The 20,156-nt window shown below is 31.0% G+C and overlaps 1 protein-coding gene across 1 annotated transcript in view; it reads right to left on the bottom strand.

The window, feature by feature from the left end:
* Positions 1–8,833: 8,833 nt before the first annotated feature.
* The window catches only part of LOC116428531 (uncharacterized), a 52,204-nt gene continuing 40,881 nt past the window's right edge, over positions 8,834–20,156 (bottom strand). The window contains exons 8-14 of the mRNA XM_031980254.2: positions 18,682–18,862; positions 16,796–16,926; positions 16,556–16,704; positions 14,423–14,602; positions 13,589–13,693; positions 12,686–12,886; positions 8,834–10,672 (exon numbers count right to left, since the gene is read on the bottom strand). Coding sequence (XP_031836114.2) covers positions 10,511–10,672; positions 12,686–12,886; positions 13,589–13,693; positions 14,423–14,602; positions 16,556–16,704; positions 16,796–16,926; positions 18,682–18,862 — 1,109 coding nt within the window. The 3' untranslated portion in view covers positions 8,834–10,510. The remainder of the gene's footprint in view (positions 10,673–12,685; positions 12,887–13,588; positions 13,694–14,422; positions 14,603–16,555; positions 16,705–16,795; positions 16,927–18,681; positions 18,863–20,156) is intronic.

The following is a 20,156-nucleotide window of genomic DNA, read 5'->3' as shown; positions in this document are numbered from 1 at the left end:
TTTCAAAATTTTGTCAAATTTTTCTTTCAAATGGAAGAAAATAAATATTTTATATTATGAATTTTCTTTACCCCATTTTGGGAGGTTAATCACTTTGGCAAATAAACAGTAAATTAATTATTCGTACAGCAGTGAATTTTGACAAAAAGCCTCGCAGAAATTTGTTCATTTTGATTTTTTTAACAAACTGGTAAATAGTACATGCATACTCTTAAAAATGTTGCAATGAATTTGATAAAGAAATATTACTTACCAGTACTTCTTATGGAAATATTTAGAAATATTCAGAAATTGGAAATATGTATAAAATAATAATAAATTGGAATAAGACTGAACTGATCTAATGAAATTACATAATTATATAATTCCGCTATGAATTACGTATTAATTAAAAAAGATGTTCAATACTTTTCAAAACTATGCCGGGAATATTATATAAATCTCATTGAATATTACAAATATAAAATATAAAGAAATATATAAAATAAAATCTGTAACAATTCCGAGCAATAATTTATAAAGTTGCAAAGAAATTATTCATGAATGTGAAAATGTTTCTTGCTGGACCGTTGGACCTTTTAAAATATAATGCGAATATTAAAAGACAAAAGTTAATATATCCGCACTCAATCTTATGAAAAAGAACTTTGCAGACAGAATTTCACGAATTCAATGATTCTCGAATATGTATGTAAATGCAACAACATAAGGTTTTCTCGAATCGTTTATTAAATACAATATATAACAACATAAAAATATAATTAAAATAGTACAAATATTAATAATACTTATTAATCGTAAAAAAATGAAAACATTCCTACATTTAAAAACAAGTAACAGTTATCAATCCGTTAACTGTACAGAACTCAGTGTTGAAAGAGGGAAGGCAGTAATCCGGTAATCCATAAAGCACGAGCTAGAAGACTTCCGGTTTAACGATGAGTACGATTAAAACTAAGAAAATTGGAAATAATTATTGTAAAAGAACCACATGCATCGTGACTTACAAATAATTAATAAAGTTTCTCGGTGAACTATTAATACTTAATACACAATCGATGTCTAACTCATTAATTTACAATTGAATTCGATAGCAAAGATTGATATCAATTGAGAACTGAAGTGGTATGTCTTCTCTTCTTTTTCTTTTTCTTTTGTATAATCGCGATCATTGGCAATGATTCGTTGTCATTAAGATCATCATTGCATAGGAGCAGATATCGAATCTTTGGCATCAACGCTACGCGCATGGACGTGTGACCGAATGTTAAATAATTTTGCATCCCAAGTCGTTGATGAAAATATACAAATATACACGCGTACACGCACACGTACAAGTGTAAATATGTTTCGTCCAGCTCATTATCACGTGAATAATTATTTTTTCGTTTACTTCGTTCAGTTTAAAATGATTAATAATTATTAATCATTCACCCTTTGCAGTTGAGAGGTGACTGTCAGTCGACATTCGATTTGATATAGTGAAATTATAAAGTTTAATATTTAATATTAAATTAATATTATTATATTTCATATTAAACTTTGTATAATGCATCACTGTATGAAATATCAAAATAGCTTTGTTCTTTCATTTATGTGAGAATTATCGTTAAGTTCGTTTGAAAATGTCGACATTTTCTAATGAAAAATTGTCGAGTGCAGAGGGTTAAATCTGTTGTCAATAATGATATACTGAAAAGACATAAAATGATTTCTTATTAAAAAAAAATGCAACATCATTTCAATGCAAATCAATTCAATGCATCATCATCAATGCAAAATTAATCCAACATCATTTCACTAAAGCCTTTTTTCTCGAGAACTCAGTAATAAAGATTAGACCGCTATTATTTTGAGACATTTCATTCTGATTTAATTCAAAACGATAATTATGTGAAAATTATTTTACATTATAAATAATGTAGTATAAAACAATGGCATACAGCAAGAGAAACGTGTAAAGAATGATAAAGCGACTCAGTTAAATAACTTAATATTATATATTTTTTATTATCTGCATTTCGCTTCGTGAAATCGTCCAGCATTCAACGCGTTAATGAAGTCTCTTTATATCTCTTCATCTCAATGTAACATACCATGCATAATGTTGCTTTTTCACAGAAATTCTGGAAACTCGGCCAGTTTAACCCTTTCAGAACGAGTTTCGTATTATTGGCCACATTGAGTTTACATGTCAAAAATCGAAAATTGCAACGAAAGAATTCAATTCTCTAAGCAATAAAAGATAAGTACATAATTTTCTTAATTTATAATATTTAAGAGTTCGATAGATCTTAATTTAGTTTTCTATGGAAAAAATTTTGCTTGCTTCTAAAAATTCTCGTCTACAAAGTGTTAAGAAAACTAGGTAACAAATATATCATATTTAAAGTAATCCCCTATCTTAAAAACTTGTTCACTCAAATTTACTAGTCAGTTTGTTATTAATAATATCTAATGTTTTAAAAATTTCTCGTCTACTAAGGATTAAGAAAACTAGGAAACAAATATATCATATTTAAATGAATCTCTTATGTTACACATTCTTTTCACTCAAATTTACTAGGGTCACTTTGTTATTAATAATTTCCAATGTTTCTAACAATTCTCAGCCACAAGGGGTTAAGGAACGAATTGTTTATGAACGTTCCGGGATATTATGCCATCTGCAAAACCGGCGGGTACGAGTAAAGGAAAAAGTGCATTTTCGGCAAACGCTGCTTTATATTCAGCGAATCGATATTTGAACTGGGACACTGGCATTCACGCCGTGAAAATGCTTGAACCTTAGGTCTCCGCTGTTCGAATTTCACGTTGAGATGAATCGATTCGAAAATCTGAAACCGCGACATATTGAAATACCAATTTCATAATCATTGAAAAATCAATGAACGCGTCGACGATTAATATATTAAACTATATTCTTTTATAATATAATCTGCAAATTCATAAATTCGCTCCATAACGTAATATATTTGCAGATTTTCTTGTGAAAAATGTAAAATATTTTTATAAAATACAACAGTTCATTATTAAAGCAGAATTCAATGTCTATATATTCTGCTTATTTGAACTAATTTTGTTACATCGTCTTGTTTATTCGACAATTAATTTTCTAATTATTAATATTGTACCATCCAATACAGTTTTCCTTCTTATTCCAATAAACAACAAATAATTTTGTTAAATTTTTATATGCTGTCTCGAAATATTAATATAATATATCTTTCTCTAAAATACATTATTTCGTTTTTGAGAAATTTAACTTAAAAGTAGTTAAATTTAAAATTTGCTTTAAACTATTCGTGTATTAACTATAAAATGTACACAAAATTGTCTAAGAGAAAATAATTCTTTGGACTCTCCTAAATAATACGATATATATTTTTCGAACATTATAAATATTTAAATATGCTTTAATAAATTTTACTTTATTTAAATTTTTGTATAACTTTTTTATTTTAATTTCAGTTTTCAGCTGCATGAAATATTTGACTTTTGCTGTAGAAAACGTTCAGTTATCGTGACACGTTGAGAACCACTGGCGGTTCATGCCTCAAGAAACTGTTTACTTTGTTTTCCCGACCGAAAATAAAATCTATGTCTATACCATAGTCTTCTTTGATGGTTCCCTTCTTTGAAGACGGAATCTCACTCGTTTAAAGAATGATTTAAATATGTTCAAATGTGTATATAATATCTAGAAGAGTCTGTAGAAACATTTCCTACAAATATGTTCGCATAACTTTCATAGTTAATGCTCATTTAATTTTCCAAGTTGAGAGTTAGGTTTTATTCTCAATATTAATACGTTTTATAAAGTCAACTAAGCATTATATTCATAATTAATCCTTTTCATCATAATTTACATCAATTCGATCGTTTTTCTCTTTCGCAGTGGCTCAAAAACCGTTCACTTATATTTGAATTTAGCCAGAGTGAAAGAAGAACCAGCAAACATTCATTTAGTTTAAACGTATCTCGAGACGTTTATGCAGAAATATTTCTTTTTATTTTGCATAAATCAGATTACATTCCACTGTTTGAATAATTTCAAAAGAACTACTGTACAAGGACGTTCCATAAATAATCCGGCTTCCTATACTTCTATTTTCAAAAATTAAGATAAGCAAAACTTGTTTTAATCATAAATATATTCTCCTTCGTTACCAACATACCGTTCTTCGTTGTCTAAATTAGATTTAAAAAAGTTTTATCCATCTTAAGTATTTAAAAATAAAAAAATGTACCAAAAGATCGCATTACTTATGGTATAACCCAGTGAAAAGAGTAAAAATTTAAGTTTAATAACTTTTCGTAATTAAAAGATTTTAAAAATCAAAATTTAAGTTCGCTGTTGTGACCTCTTTGAAAAGTGTGTACCTAGCATGTATCGCAAAAATTAAGTTACAGCTGTTTTTGACGAGTATACTCCTCATAACACAAAATCTTGCCATTTCTTCATGACGACTATACTCGTAAAAAACAGCTAACTGGTTAACAACCGACAGACCAATAGAAAAGTGTTCGCAAATTGTACGGGTACGAGTGTACTCGCTCGCAAACGAAGTACGAGTGCGTAACCTAGGATGCAAATGAAAAAATGATATTAAAGTATTTGATAATCGTGTTATATTGCTACAAATACGAGTAATACCGGACACAGGAAATAATTTTATTTGCTCCTTTCAATGTGAAATCTCGGGCACACCACTTCGTCGACAACGTTTACGCGTCTCTTTGGCAACTTCGTTCTTGCTTCTCGTTCTCAACAATACGTAGGTATATATATATATATATATATATATATATATATATATATATACGCTTGTTCGCATTAAAGACTTGAGCTTTCTCGTGCAGTTCTGTTCCCGTGGAATCAACGAAACAATGACTTTACTTCGACGGACTGCCTCGCACGAAGCAACCCCCTTCTACCTCGACGAATAATTTAGCTGGTTATTGATCATAGTTCGGTAGCATTCAGTAAAAATAGCGATGAATCGAACGTGCATTCACGAAATGCACCTTTGGTATTAAAAGAATCAGCTTTATACGAAGGATCATTGAAACAATGAGGATGGTAACAAATGATCCTACATTTTGATGGAATTTAATATTCATCCCCGTTCTCGAGTAGTGTTCAACATTTGCAAAAACAAAGAGGGAAGATATATTCAATTGGAATTACTACATCAATGTATCAAAGAAAAAATATTTTTTTAAATTCTTGTCAATAGACTCCTGTGAGTGGTTCGTCGTTTCAGATATGTGCCTTGCACTCGTTTTATTTTTCGCCAGGTTTAACTTCTCGGTATAAATGAAAGTATGAAATAAACTTTTTCTGAAGTATCAGACTATGTTTCGGTATTCAGTATTCTCTTTTATATAGAACTGAGATCGGGATATATGGTGATATCTCTTTAAAGTGTCTACAGAATACGAGTCAATATCAAGGCAGTAATCAAACCTCTAACACTAAAGTCAAATGACCGGTTTTAAAATTTCATTTCAAATCCTGTGTTTTCTTTTGTCCATTTAACTTTATATCAATTCATATATAATGTGATTGTTATATTACCTCCTATTTCTATTTCCATTAAAAAAGATCGATCATCTAACTTGTTTACTTTTACTTTGTAATTATAAATTTGACAACATACTTTAGAAATAAGTGTGTGCAAAGTGTTGGTACGTTTAGCGATAATCTCCTTGTTTCCCGTTTTCTTTTGCATTCAATGAAAAATTAATTTCTACTGTTGTTTCTTCCCAAGAGGAAACTAAAATATATAGAGGACTAACTTATGTAGCTTTTATAAGCTTTATGTCACTGATTACTGTAATTTTATGTGTCTAGAATACAAGTGTGTGAATAAAGTAAATAATCAATAACATTGCGATGACTTCTATTCCAACTAACACTAGGCTCACGGACGTTTGTTGTACGTTATTCTATTGTTCTTAGAAAAATCGATGTTCGTTCATTTAGATCTTGAAAATTAGAGGTTCAAAACTGGACAATTAGAGTACACATCTTTGTAACTGCATCAATCAAAATTGATGTAAACATTTACGAAATAATATTTCTAATATCTAGTGCCAAAAAGAGAGAAGTCGAATGTTCTTTCTCTCGAATACAATGAAATTCCTGAACGTTTCGTTCTCCATCGACGCGCACGGTGAAACTAATACATAAAGTCGAGTGTTTCGATGACCCCACTGGAATTGCTAATTAACGCTTCAATCACATCATCCATTCGAATTCATTGATCGAAAATATACAATGCAGTCTGCGTAACAAGAAATGACCTCTTCTCGTCGCGTTACAATTAATCGTAAATGTACAAAATAAGAGCTTAACGCTAGGGTTCTTTATAATTGGTTTCTTGCTTGAATTATGATACAAAAAGTAAGAATTTCGCTACCGTGAAGCAAATGAGTTCCTCCTTTGCATAAATAGGTAATTAAGTTTAGACGACCCGACAACAAGGCACAAGATATTTACAGTACTATTAACGTTCTCTTGTTCCCTTAACGTTGCTGTCCCTCATCGCGTACCACTGTTTCCCTTTTATTCCCCGTGCCAGGAATGTCGGGATTCGTACAAGTCAACAGTGCACCTATTGTCTTCCGGTAGGCGAAACGTAACGACAATGCTAATAATTTATAATAAATTACGGGCACTAAATCGAACAACAAAACGTACAGTTCGTGTCGTGAGTAACAATTACAGTGAACATTGGATAATTACAACACCCAACGGGACCAAAAGGTTGCAATTACGAGGAGGTAGAACCGAATTCACCCAAGAAACGAAGATTTCAGCATGATGAACGTGGAGAAGGACAACACGAGTAAAGAAAAAGAGAAGACTGAGAGTCAAAGCATTCGGCAACATTAACTCCTTCGCGTACTATTTACTTTCGTTACTAAGCTCGTGTAACATTTCACTATCGACAATTGGAAGACAATGGAAGAGATGCACCAAAATTTTCCATTCTACTTGACGTGGAAATTTCATGTGAAGATAATAAATTGATAATAGCAAAATAATTGTTTGTTTTGATCTTTGATTTGAAATCTTCATCGCGAGTCTCACTCGTCATTGTACGGCAAGGGGTTAAAAGCTTGCGACGAGCTTGGGACCTTTAACTCGAAAATCAAACTTCTTTATTTTTGACTTCTGACGAATAAAACCTTAACCATGATGTTTGTTATGTTTTTCTGATTAAAATGACACCAAACACGATGGAATTACGAGCATAATTGTTTGAAAGAGACGTTGAGATTGTCGTCGAGCGCTATGGTGTATTAAAAGGAATCTGGTGGGGATATGGTGGGTACATGGCGGGGATGACAACGTTGCAATTATGAAAAGATCTCCGATGTTGCAATTATCGAATGTCCACTGTACGTGTTATCAAAACGTTCGAAGAACGATCGATCCTTTAATCCTCCGATGCTTCTTCTTATCTACTCGGTTACTAGTTTCTTTAGTACAATTTACGTTAAATGTAAATAAATTAACCAAATGCAAAGAAATACGTACAATGAACGTAATGTAATGCTTTAAAGCATTACGACAGCAGTATTCTATTTTATTAAGTACTGGAAAATGTTTATGCTACTTTCTTATTAATAATCAATCAAATTTCAATTAATGTTTCACTACTTTAACCCTTTCAGTCCTAATTTTTCTACAGAATTATGTTCACATATCTAACACTAGGTTTATGAAACGCGTCAATTTTTCGCGTATTGAATTTTATAAACATTATTTGGTAAATGTTTATATCAATTTTGATTGATGCAGTCGCAGGAGTACGTATGTTAATCGTCTGTTATAAAATTCCTAATTTTCCAGATCCAAATGAACGAACATCAATTTTTCTAGAAATAGTAGAATACATTTACTAATTTATTAATTTACTAATTTACAAATTTACTAATAAAATTTGCTAATTTATTCCACTATTAGAATGATTTTAATAAATTGTACAATAAATGTCTGTAAACCTAGTGCTAACAACAATGAACTGTCATTCAGTGCACCATCAGTAATAACATTATTTTGAATGGAATAGTGGTAGTATACTACTTGTTTCATAGAAATAGGCTTAAAGCAAAGATGTATATATGGTTGTCTGCCACAGTTTCAATATTTTGTCAGGTATTGAAGTAAAACAGCGTACATTATAATGTGCACCAGATCTGAAGAGGTTAATGCATGGAATTGGAATTAACAGCGAGTTACATTTATCACATTGGTATCAAATAATGGTATCAAACAATTTTGGTTTAAGAACCCGCACGCACTTCTTCCAGTACCTAACATCTCGTGAACAGTTTGAATTCCTATAACACACATTCGATCGCAAAACTTACAATTCGCTATATATTTATTATTCCTAAAACGTCGACCTAATATATCATCGGTCCGACTTAAATTCGTTTCAAGTTCTCCTCCCTTACTTCTCACCTATCCTTTAAACCTAACACCTTAGCTGGCCCCAATACAATTGTTCCTTTGTAAAGCTACTCATTTTTGTATTTCGAAGTTCCCGTTGGACAAATACATAACTGGCAATCGAAATGAAACGATGATCGCTACTTCAAATTTTCGTTTTTGCCGATTGTATCGCCGGTAATTTTAGGTCGTAAACTAAATCCTCGCGATTCTTAACACTAGAACAATCGAACGTTTAATATGATTAATATGAAATTCTCATAAAAATTGTGACAACCGATTTTTTTCGATTTCTTCGTGTATTGATCACGGTATTCAAGCGAAACTATTTACTTAATTTAACACGATTAATATGCAATCCTTATAAAAATTGGGACAACAGATTTTTTTCGGTTTCTTCGCGTGTTCATCATAGTATTGGAGCGAAATTATTTTTTTTTTTCAAGTCATTGTGGATATTTTCAAAATATCAATAGTTACTTGTTGAAATTTGAAATTCCCACGCAATTAACACATTCGAGACCGGTAACGCAGTACTACGTGATTTTAAATTTTTTTAGAAGAATGCTGGTAGTTTTAAGATATTTTATATTTTTTAGAAAAATACGGGTCACTTAATACGTCATTTCAGAATATGCATATTAATGTTTTTAGTTAAAGATTGATAATATAGTTCTATCATACATTCTTTATATTTGTACACATTCGAATAACAGACCGTTAGAATATTCAGCTATAGACTCTGAGAAATTATGTACTGTCGCGAATGTGTTAAATATGCTTTCAAATTGTACATCAATCTGATCGGAAAGCAAATGTCTGCATAAGAACATCGTGAATATATAGTTTACAACCTAATAGAATAACAAACAAATTTCCAAATAACGTTGTTTCTTATTTCCAGAGTACGGATGTTTATCCATTTATAGTATATTTTAATTTACAAAACACAATGGAAAACGAATTAAAATGAACTTTTATAAAATTGCAGTAACATTTTCTTTATAACTTTCTATTAACCCCTCGAAAACTTCAAACCAAATCTGTCAAAAATAAATGTCATTTAATTCATCCAAATCCAAATTGAACATTATTTTTTATTATTAATTATGGTACATTAAACTAAACGCAGGCACAGAACAAGCGTGATGTTTTTCCTTTCGTTTATAAACAATACAACCCAATAAATTCCAATTGTAAAAAATAAAATCTCCCGAACGGAGTTCCGGAATAAATCATAGTGCAAAGGGTTAATTAACATTATATTTCATTAAAATGTTCATATTATTCGAAATATAAGGTAAAGGCACCAGTAATTGACCTAGTATCAGTAGTTGGCTATTTTTCAGGAAAACGTAAAGAATAAGGTTTTTAAAAGTAATAATCTTTCGACAAAGGCGCGATAGGTATGCTGCAGTATCTACGGACCCAACTCCGAAACACTTTTACCTGAATGAAATTCTTTATCGTAAAAATTAACGATTTATTTAATTGACGTTGATTGTATGCCTCCAATTTCTAACATGTATTTGTATTTGTTATTTTGCCTGTAATTGGTCATAATCCTTGCAAATAAAAAATATTAAAGTAACTATCTTTAGTGTTTTTAGTTTTACTATAAGTGGTCTAATTGCTAACACATGGTCAATTACTAGTTTTCTCGCTTTCAAGGATGGTCAACTTCTGACGCAAGTATTGAATTTTCAAAAATGTCTATAAAATTTGGATAATATATAAAAATATTCGAAAAAAGTTCGATTTGTTGCATAACGTAAGAAGTTACTATATTCAATAAAGGAGCAAGCGTTTGTTATTGTTTACGCAGAATATCTTTTTTAACTGGTCAACCATTGGTGCTTTTACCTTAATTAAATGTTTTCTTAAGAAAATAAGTTTCTGTTGGGTATGGATCATGAAGAAATTACCAGCGAAGCCTACAAACCACATAATCATCCGCAGTCTGCTTATTTCGTTTCATTCGAGCCGACATATTTTCTTGAACTGTTCCATTATTCTCTTGAGGAACAGGGCATGCTGGGAAACTCATACAACGTAAATTGGATCCTTGCAAACCGATATCCTGGCTTCTTGAAGAATCCTTAGCCTCGGGCCCAGGGGCACCCCCATTTTTTGTAACCTCTCCTCGCTCAAATAGGGAAGCTCAACCATTCCAACTTTTTCCTTTTCAAACGCGTTCGCATATTTCTGAAATAAATAAAGCTTGTGTCACTTGTTGGTTGAAATCAACAATGAACAGGTATTTTATTATAATCCGTTAACCATTCGATTATTGTCTGCTCTTAAAGGTGCTTTTAGAATTTACTTTCGAAGCACTGTTGGCGCCTACAAGTGTTTAACTTATACTTAGTTTGGTCTGTTAACGGTAGAACTACCGAACAGTCAAGTTGCATTTTTCTAATTTTTTTTTATTGAAACGCTAAAAGTGAGATTCCGACTGAATTATAATTCATTTTAATTGTTATGAAAAGGATTTCTTCGATAATTCCTTAGAGAATAATTTTTTATCATTTCAATATTTGGAAAAGAAAAAGTCAGGAACGGGTCATTTTGATTTTCTTTTATTTTTCTGGAGATATTATAACAGTGTATTAATCCCTTGCGGTGAAATGACGGATCCATAAATCTCGCTAAAGGCTCACTTGCCAAATTGATTAACTCCGTAGAACAAAATGTGGTGGAAAGTGAAAAAATAATACACTATGTTTTCTAGAATTTCTTTTAAATTATAATTTAAATACACATCGTACAATGTACTACTACACGTGTATCTTTTATTTAACGACACATAAAATGTATAAAATAGAATATCCTTGGAGTAATCGTTATTATTGCTACAATTTTTGTATGATTAAGGAAGTTAATCGATTTGGCAAGTGGAAAAAACATCAAATTAAATCTGTACTTTTTACATTACAGAAAAACTTTATTATATAATGTTATAACGGTAAATTTTATCCTCTCTTTAAAAACTGACACTAACACTGAAATAATTGTTTAAAAATTCACAAGTAACTGCATTAGTAGCAGTTTGCTTATGACAGATTAAATATTTCTTAAATTTTATTTGTTTTTGTGATGATAACAACAACAATAGACAATTTGCTGTTATCATTTTGTATTAGACTACTGCATTAAAAAAATTCTGAAGTAATTTTTATTACATATTAATCAAATTAGCGAAGCGTATGGAATTATTTAGATTCGCATCTCAAATAAATAATTTAATATTCATTGATCAACAAAATTTTGTCAGTTAGTAATGTTAATTCTTATTAATAGAGAAATTTGTTTGAAATATAAATAGTTAGGAGTAAATCAAGTGCTTTGACAGTAATATTTAAAAAAATTCAAAAGATAGAGTTAATTTGACAGGCGAGCCATTTAAATACCTTCTTGCTATTGGCAAGAACAATTTTTATTCAAATCTGTTAAATGATTTCAATTGAAGTTAATGAAAAAGATTATGCTTCTAGTTGTGTCTAGGCGGTTGCTCAAGTGTTAAAGGAAAGGAGATCCTTTTCTCCATCCTAGGTGATGATGAAAACCATCAAGCTTCAGTACGAGGCTCACGTGAAAAACTTAATCAAATTTTTTGTCGAGACACGAGTTGACCGTGTCGACTACCAATGGTAGTTCGTCACAGTATTATTACCTCTGTTCGTCCTTGATTGTGGACCGATACTCTAGAAAACTACCCTTATATATAACCAGACAACAGATGATTAAAAAAACTAAAATTTTAATTAACATGATAATGGCTGTTTGACAATTCTGTCACTAACAGTAGTAAATGAAAAAAAACAATTTACAGAACAATGTGCTTGTAAATAAATGTTTGCAATTACATTAATTTATCCCTGAAAACAAGATACATCTTTGTAAGAGTGTTCTAGATCGTATTCATTAGTTTAAATTATTTTAACACATTATATGTGAATAAAGTATGATAATGGACTTATTAAAGTTAATCAATTTATATTACAGTTATACGATATTAAATTTAATCAACTTATCAAAGTTGAACAATGTTTTTTGTAAACAAATACACGGTCACCGGTCAGGAAAGTGTTACGTCAATTTCGACGAGAAAATAACATATAACAATAAACGTTTATTCGAGGTTTTCATTCATATGGAATTCACTGTAATGAAAACGTTAATCTTACAATAAGTAAAAGATTGAAACAGTTCACGTACCTCATACCCAAGTTCCCTCAGGAAGAGTCTGATAAGAGGTGGTTCCGTGCCGAAAAACTTGGTGAGCTTTTTCACCCTGGAAGGATTTGAGAGGGCTGGTAACTCGGAGTCCTTGATCAGTGGCTGTGACTGCGACCTCACCATCGCCATGCTCGTTTGCGTTCTCAGCGCCGCAATCTCGCCTCTTATGTTCTCCATTTCCTGCGAAAACCTGGTAGTACTGAATTTTGGAAATTCTAATTTCTCCTTGTGCCTAATTTACCCTTTTTACAATTTTGAAGTGACAATGAATCTATTTTACAATTGTTGCCTTGTGGCTATTAATTGTATTACACCAAGATCAATGAGGATTTTCTCTCTCTTTAATTATTGAATTTTTTAAATTCTAATTCTCTTTTGTGCCCAATTTACTATTTTCAAAATTTCGAAGTGACAATGAGTTTATTTTACAACTGTTGCCCTGTGGCTATTAATTGTAAACTACCGGGATTAATGACAATTTTTTCCCTGTAATTATTGAATTTTTTAAATTCTGATTTCTTTTTGTGCCTAATTTACTCTTCCTAAAACTTCGAATTGTTTTTATCTTATAATTGCTGCTTTGTAACTACTAATTGTAAGTCACTCAAACTATTGACGATTTTTGTCTTTTCAAATGCATGCAATATCATTTAAGTGTAAATGTGCAATATGGCTGTAAACATGTTTCACTCCATGCATTACGTAACCCTTCAAATGACGAATTTCGAAAGTAACACCCGGTATATTAAAGTGATTCAACCCATCATTCCTATAGGGTGTTTAAAAAAAGATTGAATAATTTAATGGCAGATAATATTCCTTAAATAGTTAAATATTCATAAGATAAATATTCGCTTCTAAATATTAATGAGATTTTCTCACCTGTATCATCAAATGCTGCGTCCTCATCTCTGAACTTAAATGTGCTACTGACCTAGCCAGCGTAACTACATGAGATTCTAATCGTTGAAAGCGCTTATTAATGCTCTGTAAACAACAATTTTAGACAATGAAGAGAATGTAAAAAAAACATAGGCTTGATTTTTTTTGTATTTATAATTCAATACTAATATTACAATGTTATTAATGATATTATTAATTATTAATATTAGTAATTATAATATCAGTACTTAATTAATCTAAAAACATTCCATAAAAGATTTCTTTTCTCGAGAATTCAGAAATAAGAATTAGACTACTATTATTACGAATTAGTTAATTATAATTTAATTAACATCGTTACATAAATTAGAAGAATAATTTAACGTAAAAATCTCTTGGCAAATAAATAAGAAAAATAAAGTCACTAAAAGAAAAAGAAAAAGAAAAATGGTAAGTATACTTCAATATGTATATAAGCATACGTCAAACGGAGAATGTCAAAGTGGTTATTTTTATCATTTCGACAGATCGAGTATTAAAATGGTAACGTATAAATATAAATGAAATTTCTTAGTTATAACCAAATGTAAATAACCGTAATACATACAATACAATCGTCATAGTCTGGTTATTGTAATATTTTTATATATTATTCAATATATTATTTCATTTACCATTTTACTTTGATTTCTCTGGGTATTGTATTATTTTCTAAAACTTATCCAACCGGTTCCATTTATATTCATAAGTCAGTAACATTTCACAATGGTAACGCAGAGAAACGTAACTCTAAAAGTAGAATAATAAAATGAAAATTAATGATTACCGACTGACCTTGATATCTTTGGCTTTCTTCATTCTGTCGTCGATCGCGTGGGATCTACGTTTGTCATGATGCCTTGTAACTGGTCTGGATGAAACGGATGACGTCGGCAACGACGAAACGGAACCATAACTAATAAGGCCTCTAGTCTTTCGTCTTTTCTTCACACTACCGCCAAGCAATTTCAACACCTAGAATTGTCAACGGCATGAAATTATTGCGACATCATAACAGAAAGGTGGTATAATATTTTTATCAAACTTAAACATTTATTTCGATGATGATTTATGATTATTCTTCATTTGAATTTCAAAATTATTGCAACAACATCACAAAAAGGTAGTACAATATTTTTATCAAGTTTAACCACTCACTTCGATGATGATTTATTATTATTTTTCATTTAAATTTCATTCAAAATTCAATTCGATCATAATGTATTATTATTTTTCATCCAACTTTCATAAGATTAAAAAAAGTAATCGGTGTACCGAATTTTAATTTTTGTATTTTCTTTTTATCGAATGAAACACTTCAATTTTATGAGATTTTTGTTAATCCTAATTTATCAATCAACGTGTTAAAAGTTACTTACTACTACTAATTTATTTATACATATACATTAGTTCATCATTTCTGCAGGTTCTTTAGTTATCTGAATTATTTATTAACATCGACTTATTTCATAGTAACATCGGATTTTAAGAAAATTACGATTCAAAAGTTTATTTTAATAAATATTCCATAAACTATTAATATATGCAAATTATTCAAAATATAGTTAAAGTATTTCAAATTACAGATTTTATTATGTAGGCAAACATTTGACAATATTTTCAAATTCGAATAAATATTCTTCATCTTCGATTTATGAGATACATATATATAAGTAATTGTTCCGTTTCATCTGAGGCATTCTGCGTATCATGAATAATAATGGTATCAAAAGCGAATAGAGATGCACCGTGTCCTTGGAAAAATATTATTCACGCTTGATGCCAACATGACTACATAATATGTTATCACAGCGTGTCAAACACCCGACAGAAAATTTCCTGCATGTTGAATCGGTCACAATGGCACCTTAAATTGGCTATCTCGTTCACATCCTTCTCAGCTGAATTTCTTTTTACAAGATATGCCAGAAGAATCCTGTTCGTCAAGGAGCTCTAACAAAGCTAGAAAATATGCAGCCAAGAATTTTAAGTGCATATTTAAAAATATCTATCAATGCAGATGTCACTAATTCTAAGCTGCCATATAGAAGAAACATCTTCATGAACCATTTGCAGATGAGAATTTTTCAAACTTTCGAAAACCTTTTTCATCGAACATCTGAGTTACGCATCAAAGTCTTAGAGGTACCAGAAAAAAAGAAAGCTACATATCAGTCTGTTGTTATTTGAATAATTAAATCATTCATTAGGAGCTGTTTAACTTTGTCAAAATCATTTCAAACGATAAATTCAAGGTGATTTATACACCGTTCTTAAATTTATATAAAGATGGTATTTAATAATTGTTCATAAACCTAACTGTTGCTATATAAGCATAAGATTAAAGAATAAATAATCATAGTTTAAGAATTAAAAATTCCCAGAGTCAAATTTTTACATTATGCAATGATATATAATCTTTCGTATTGCTTAACCAATTAACTGCGTTTGACGAGTATACGCGACATCTTAAAGCTTGAAATGCTACTAATTCTCTTAACGAAGAATTCTTTATTTTTTTCAGATAAACATGTAATTCTTCTTCATTGCGCTTTGGTTTTTCATAAAAATATATGCTAAGTGCATTTGTCCTGTGTTTGACGAGTACACTTAACTTTTTTTCATTTTATCGCGCGCAAAACGTGGAACATTTGAAACTAAATTTAATTTATTAATAGAAACATTCAAAACTAAATTTTAATTTTAATTTAGTATATAGAAACCCTTAGTTAACAAATTGATTAAATATCTCTATAAAAAGAAAACCAGTATGTTCAAATCGGCGGGTGACAAATCGAATTAATAACTGTTGCCAATAATTTGATGATTTAATAAATCGGTAAACAATGAATTACCACTCGATAAAGATAATTTCAACTCGTTTGGACGATAAAACTCATTTTATATCGCACTCAAAGTATATCCCACCTCGCTGTACATATTTTCCAAGCCTTCCAATTGCTTTCTGATGGTCCTCGCGTCATTCGTGCTTAAATCGGAGTCACTTCTGTCGAGCATGGAGTCTAAGTCGAGGCCAGTCGTCGTGGAAGTTAAATCTGCCGCTTCCACGCCAAAAACTGGAAGATTAACGTTTTCGTAACATCGGTTAAGGGATGGTGGAGGGGGGCAATTGAAAATAAACATTCGAAAAGGGAAAAAGGTACTCACGATGAGAAAACTTTTTCGCAGCTTCTTTCCTGGATATAGAGGCGCCACGATGCTTCGAACTGCTCGAGAATCCTCTCTTTTCCATGACCTTACTGTAATCGCTGTAATTAGGTTTCGATCCGTATGGTAAGCTAAGGGACCCAGAAACATGCAATTGTTACAGCTACTAAGAAAGTTCCGGAAGTTGGTTAATTATTACAAAGGTGTTCGAGTGTGTTCGGTAATTAGCTTACGCAGCGTGTCCCCGCTTAAACGTAACGGAACATGATTCGTTAACACTATTTTTACGGATGGTGTGAAAAGAGACTTTTTAGAATTTTTTACTGAAAATTATTTTCTGAGTTCGAACATGTTTTCCTTAATTAGTTTTTCGACTTTTCATGTCATAATGATAACATTAATTTAACGGTATACGTTTTTGGTAAATTGTGTTGAATTGTTTATTAGACTATATTTACGTCTTGGTAAAAATAGTGTTAAACCGTTGTATACACGAGAAAATATTTATATAGAAGTTTCGATATCATTAATTTCGAGGATATGTGTGAGTTTTGTTCTTTAAGAGAAACTATTCATTTTTTTTATTTATTTTTAGTTGCTGCTTTTGCAAATCGAGAAGTTTAATTGATTGTTAAATATATATTAGATACATTTGGTTTTGAATATTTCCGAGGTATTCATAGATTTGTATGTTTCATTGAGAAAAATAATTTTTACAGTCAAAATTATTCCAAGTTAAATATAAATGTATTGATAAACAATATTCAGTATTTAGCATGTATTATTGAACTTCAGTCCATTATATAACACTAAAATTATTAGATAGACATACAATCCACTTTGCATCTCTATTTTCTATAATTATAATTATAATTTTCCAACAATTATTTGAAAAACCCAAGACATTTCGGAAAAATGATTAAATAAATTCCAGCACCATACAACTTCCATATAAACATTCTTTCATACATACAATAGCTTAAGCAATAATTGCACACTACTTTGAGTTTACATTGCCAACTGTTAATAGCACAGCATAAATACATTATTACAATATTAAGCGGAAATAAAGTTAGAACATTGAACTTTACGTAGTATCATTATAAGACGTTAACAGTTCCAATAAAGTAGTAAATATAAATCTTTGATAAATTGCATCCACTGAAACTTCAGTAGATTTACAATTCAGTTTGCGTATTGCCAAATCAATTTCTTTAACAACTTCCCAAAAGAGCATCTCCTATATTTTTGACACTAGGTTTACAGACATTTATCGTACAGTTTATTTTATTGGTGTCAGACAACTCGATGTTCATTCATTCAGATTTTGGAAATTAGAAGTTTAGGGATTAGACAATTAAACTACACATTTAGATTATTGCACCAATCAAAATCGGCGTGAACAGTCACTAAATAATGTTTATAAAATTCAGTATGCATCAGAACGACGCGTTCCGTAAACCTAGTATTAACAATCGCTAAAAGAAGAAATCAGGTATAAGTGACTTTGATCCGTTCGGTAGTTCTACTGTTAAAGGGCAAGTTTTTACAGGAACTAGAAGTTTAACGTGTCGATAAAAAACATGACACACTTTTCAAAGAGGTCGCAACAGGTTAAACGTTAGTAATGTTAAGCGAAAAACGGTAAGCTTACAAAGTAAATTCACTCGGTTCAGCCCTACGCGAACCATGCTTTTCCCTCTCCCCGTAACAGAAAAGAGCTTCTGGTTGTCTGCTTTCGACAGTGTGATCGGTTCGCTGGTTGGACAGACGGTTATCGATATTTCGATCTACTCGATGAGGAGAATGAATCGGAAGCAACCCGGGGCAGTGACCGGAAGTGACATCAGTTACGAGACGAAGAGATCTGTTGGAAGTAACGTTACCTCGCTGAGTATCGATTTCTCGGTGTTCTGGGACTTTCATGGGGCGAGAGCGGCGGCAATGGTGGCGTCACCGATGATACGCTTTCAGATAGCGTGGAATGCGCCATCGCGGGGACGTCTTTTGGTTCTAAAATGCTCCTTAATTCCGTTTCCACTACGTCCACCCATTCGGAGTCTTGCACTGTTGCAAATGGAAAAAATAAGAAATTTAGTTTACTTCTTTATCATATGGAGGGCTCGGAATTGAATCGATGCAAATCAGTGTCGTTTTATAGGGTTTAATTTCTTGTCCTATGATCTCTTTGTCAATTGTGATCGGCACAAGTACTTTGTTACTAATAATTTATTACTAAATTACAGTAATAATTAAGGTTTTTGCTGTGTATTATTTGAAACAAGCGATAAAGGGAAAATTCTAGGGATATTCTATATCTTTCGTTTGCTCTAACGTAGAATAATTGGTAACAGGAAGGTAATATGTAATTTCAACTTAAATGAATTGAGTAATATTTATGGTTGTTAAATTCTGTTTGAAATCTTCGCCCCGAGTCTGACAGGACATTCTACGGCAAGGGGTTCAGGAGATTTTATCGTTAAAGCTTTGAGCTGATGAAGCAATTGGAGTATTACTTGCAGAATTGAGTTATGAAGGTAGTAACGTGATTGTATTATTAATCGGAAGTTTTAATAATGGAAAGGTTCTTTTAACGTTTGAAACGAAAATGCGAGCTGCACTGTATAAGTTTTGAACTCTTTTAGGGTTTGTTGCTATTGATGTGGTTACGAAATCTTTCAAATCTTTATTTTTCTCATGTTATTTTATCTGTATCCTAGAATTAGTGAAATTCACTCTTCTCTATCTGAATCCGTTTATTAAGATATTGATTCACTTATATTTCCCTTTTGCTTATTGAAATTACTTAATATTAATATACCGTAGCAGATAAAAAATGTTACAGTGGAAGCGACACAAAAAGAATAATACTTTTATTCTATTGATTTTTAAAACATTTCCAATATTTCCTCAGACAATAGCACCAAAGCATTATCAAGATAATATGATGATTTACGCGATACTTTCATTAATATCTCGTCGTTCATAAATTTAAATATTGATTTACGAGACTATATATCTTCAGTTCAAAATCATAGCGGTTGATTTATGAATTGCTAAACACTCAGCAAACACTGTTTTCAACCAATGAATGATTGTTTCTTTTTTCTTCATCCAATCCATTTTACGAAAGAATTATCGTTTTAACATTTTGATTTGAAATTTTCCTTAACTTTCCAAACACTCAATTATTAAGTCAAACATATTTTTTTTTGTTTCCGTGGGATACATTTTTAACCGTGATTAAAATTCCATGTTTCGACATTTTATTCAAATGTTAATTCCTTTTCTCAATTTCTAACCATTAATTACCTTATCTGCTTATTAATATTCATTTTTCTATTATTCTGATTTATCAATG

Source organism: Nomia melanderi, chromosome 1 (genome assembly GCF_051020985.1).
Source record: "Nomia melanderi isolate GNS246 chromosome 1, iyNomMela1, whole genome shotgun sequence".
Lineage (NCBI taxonomy): Eukaryota > Metazoa > Arthropoda > Insecta > Hymenoptera > Halictidae > Nomia > Nomia melanderi.
Note: the sequence above shows the minus strand (reverse complement) of the source record. Positions and strands in the feature narration are given on the sequence as shown.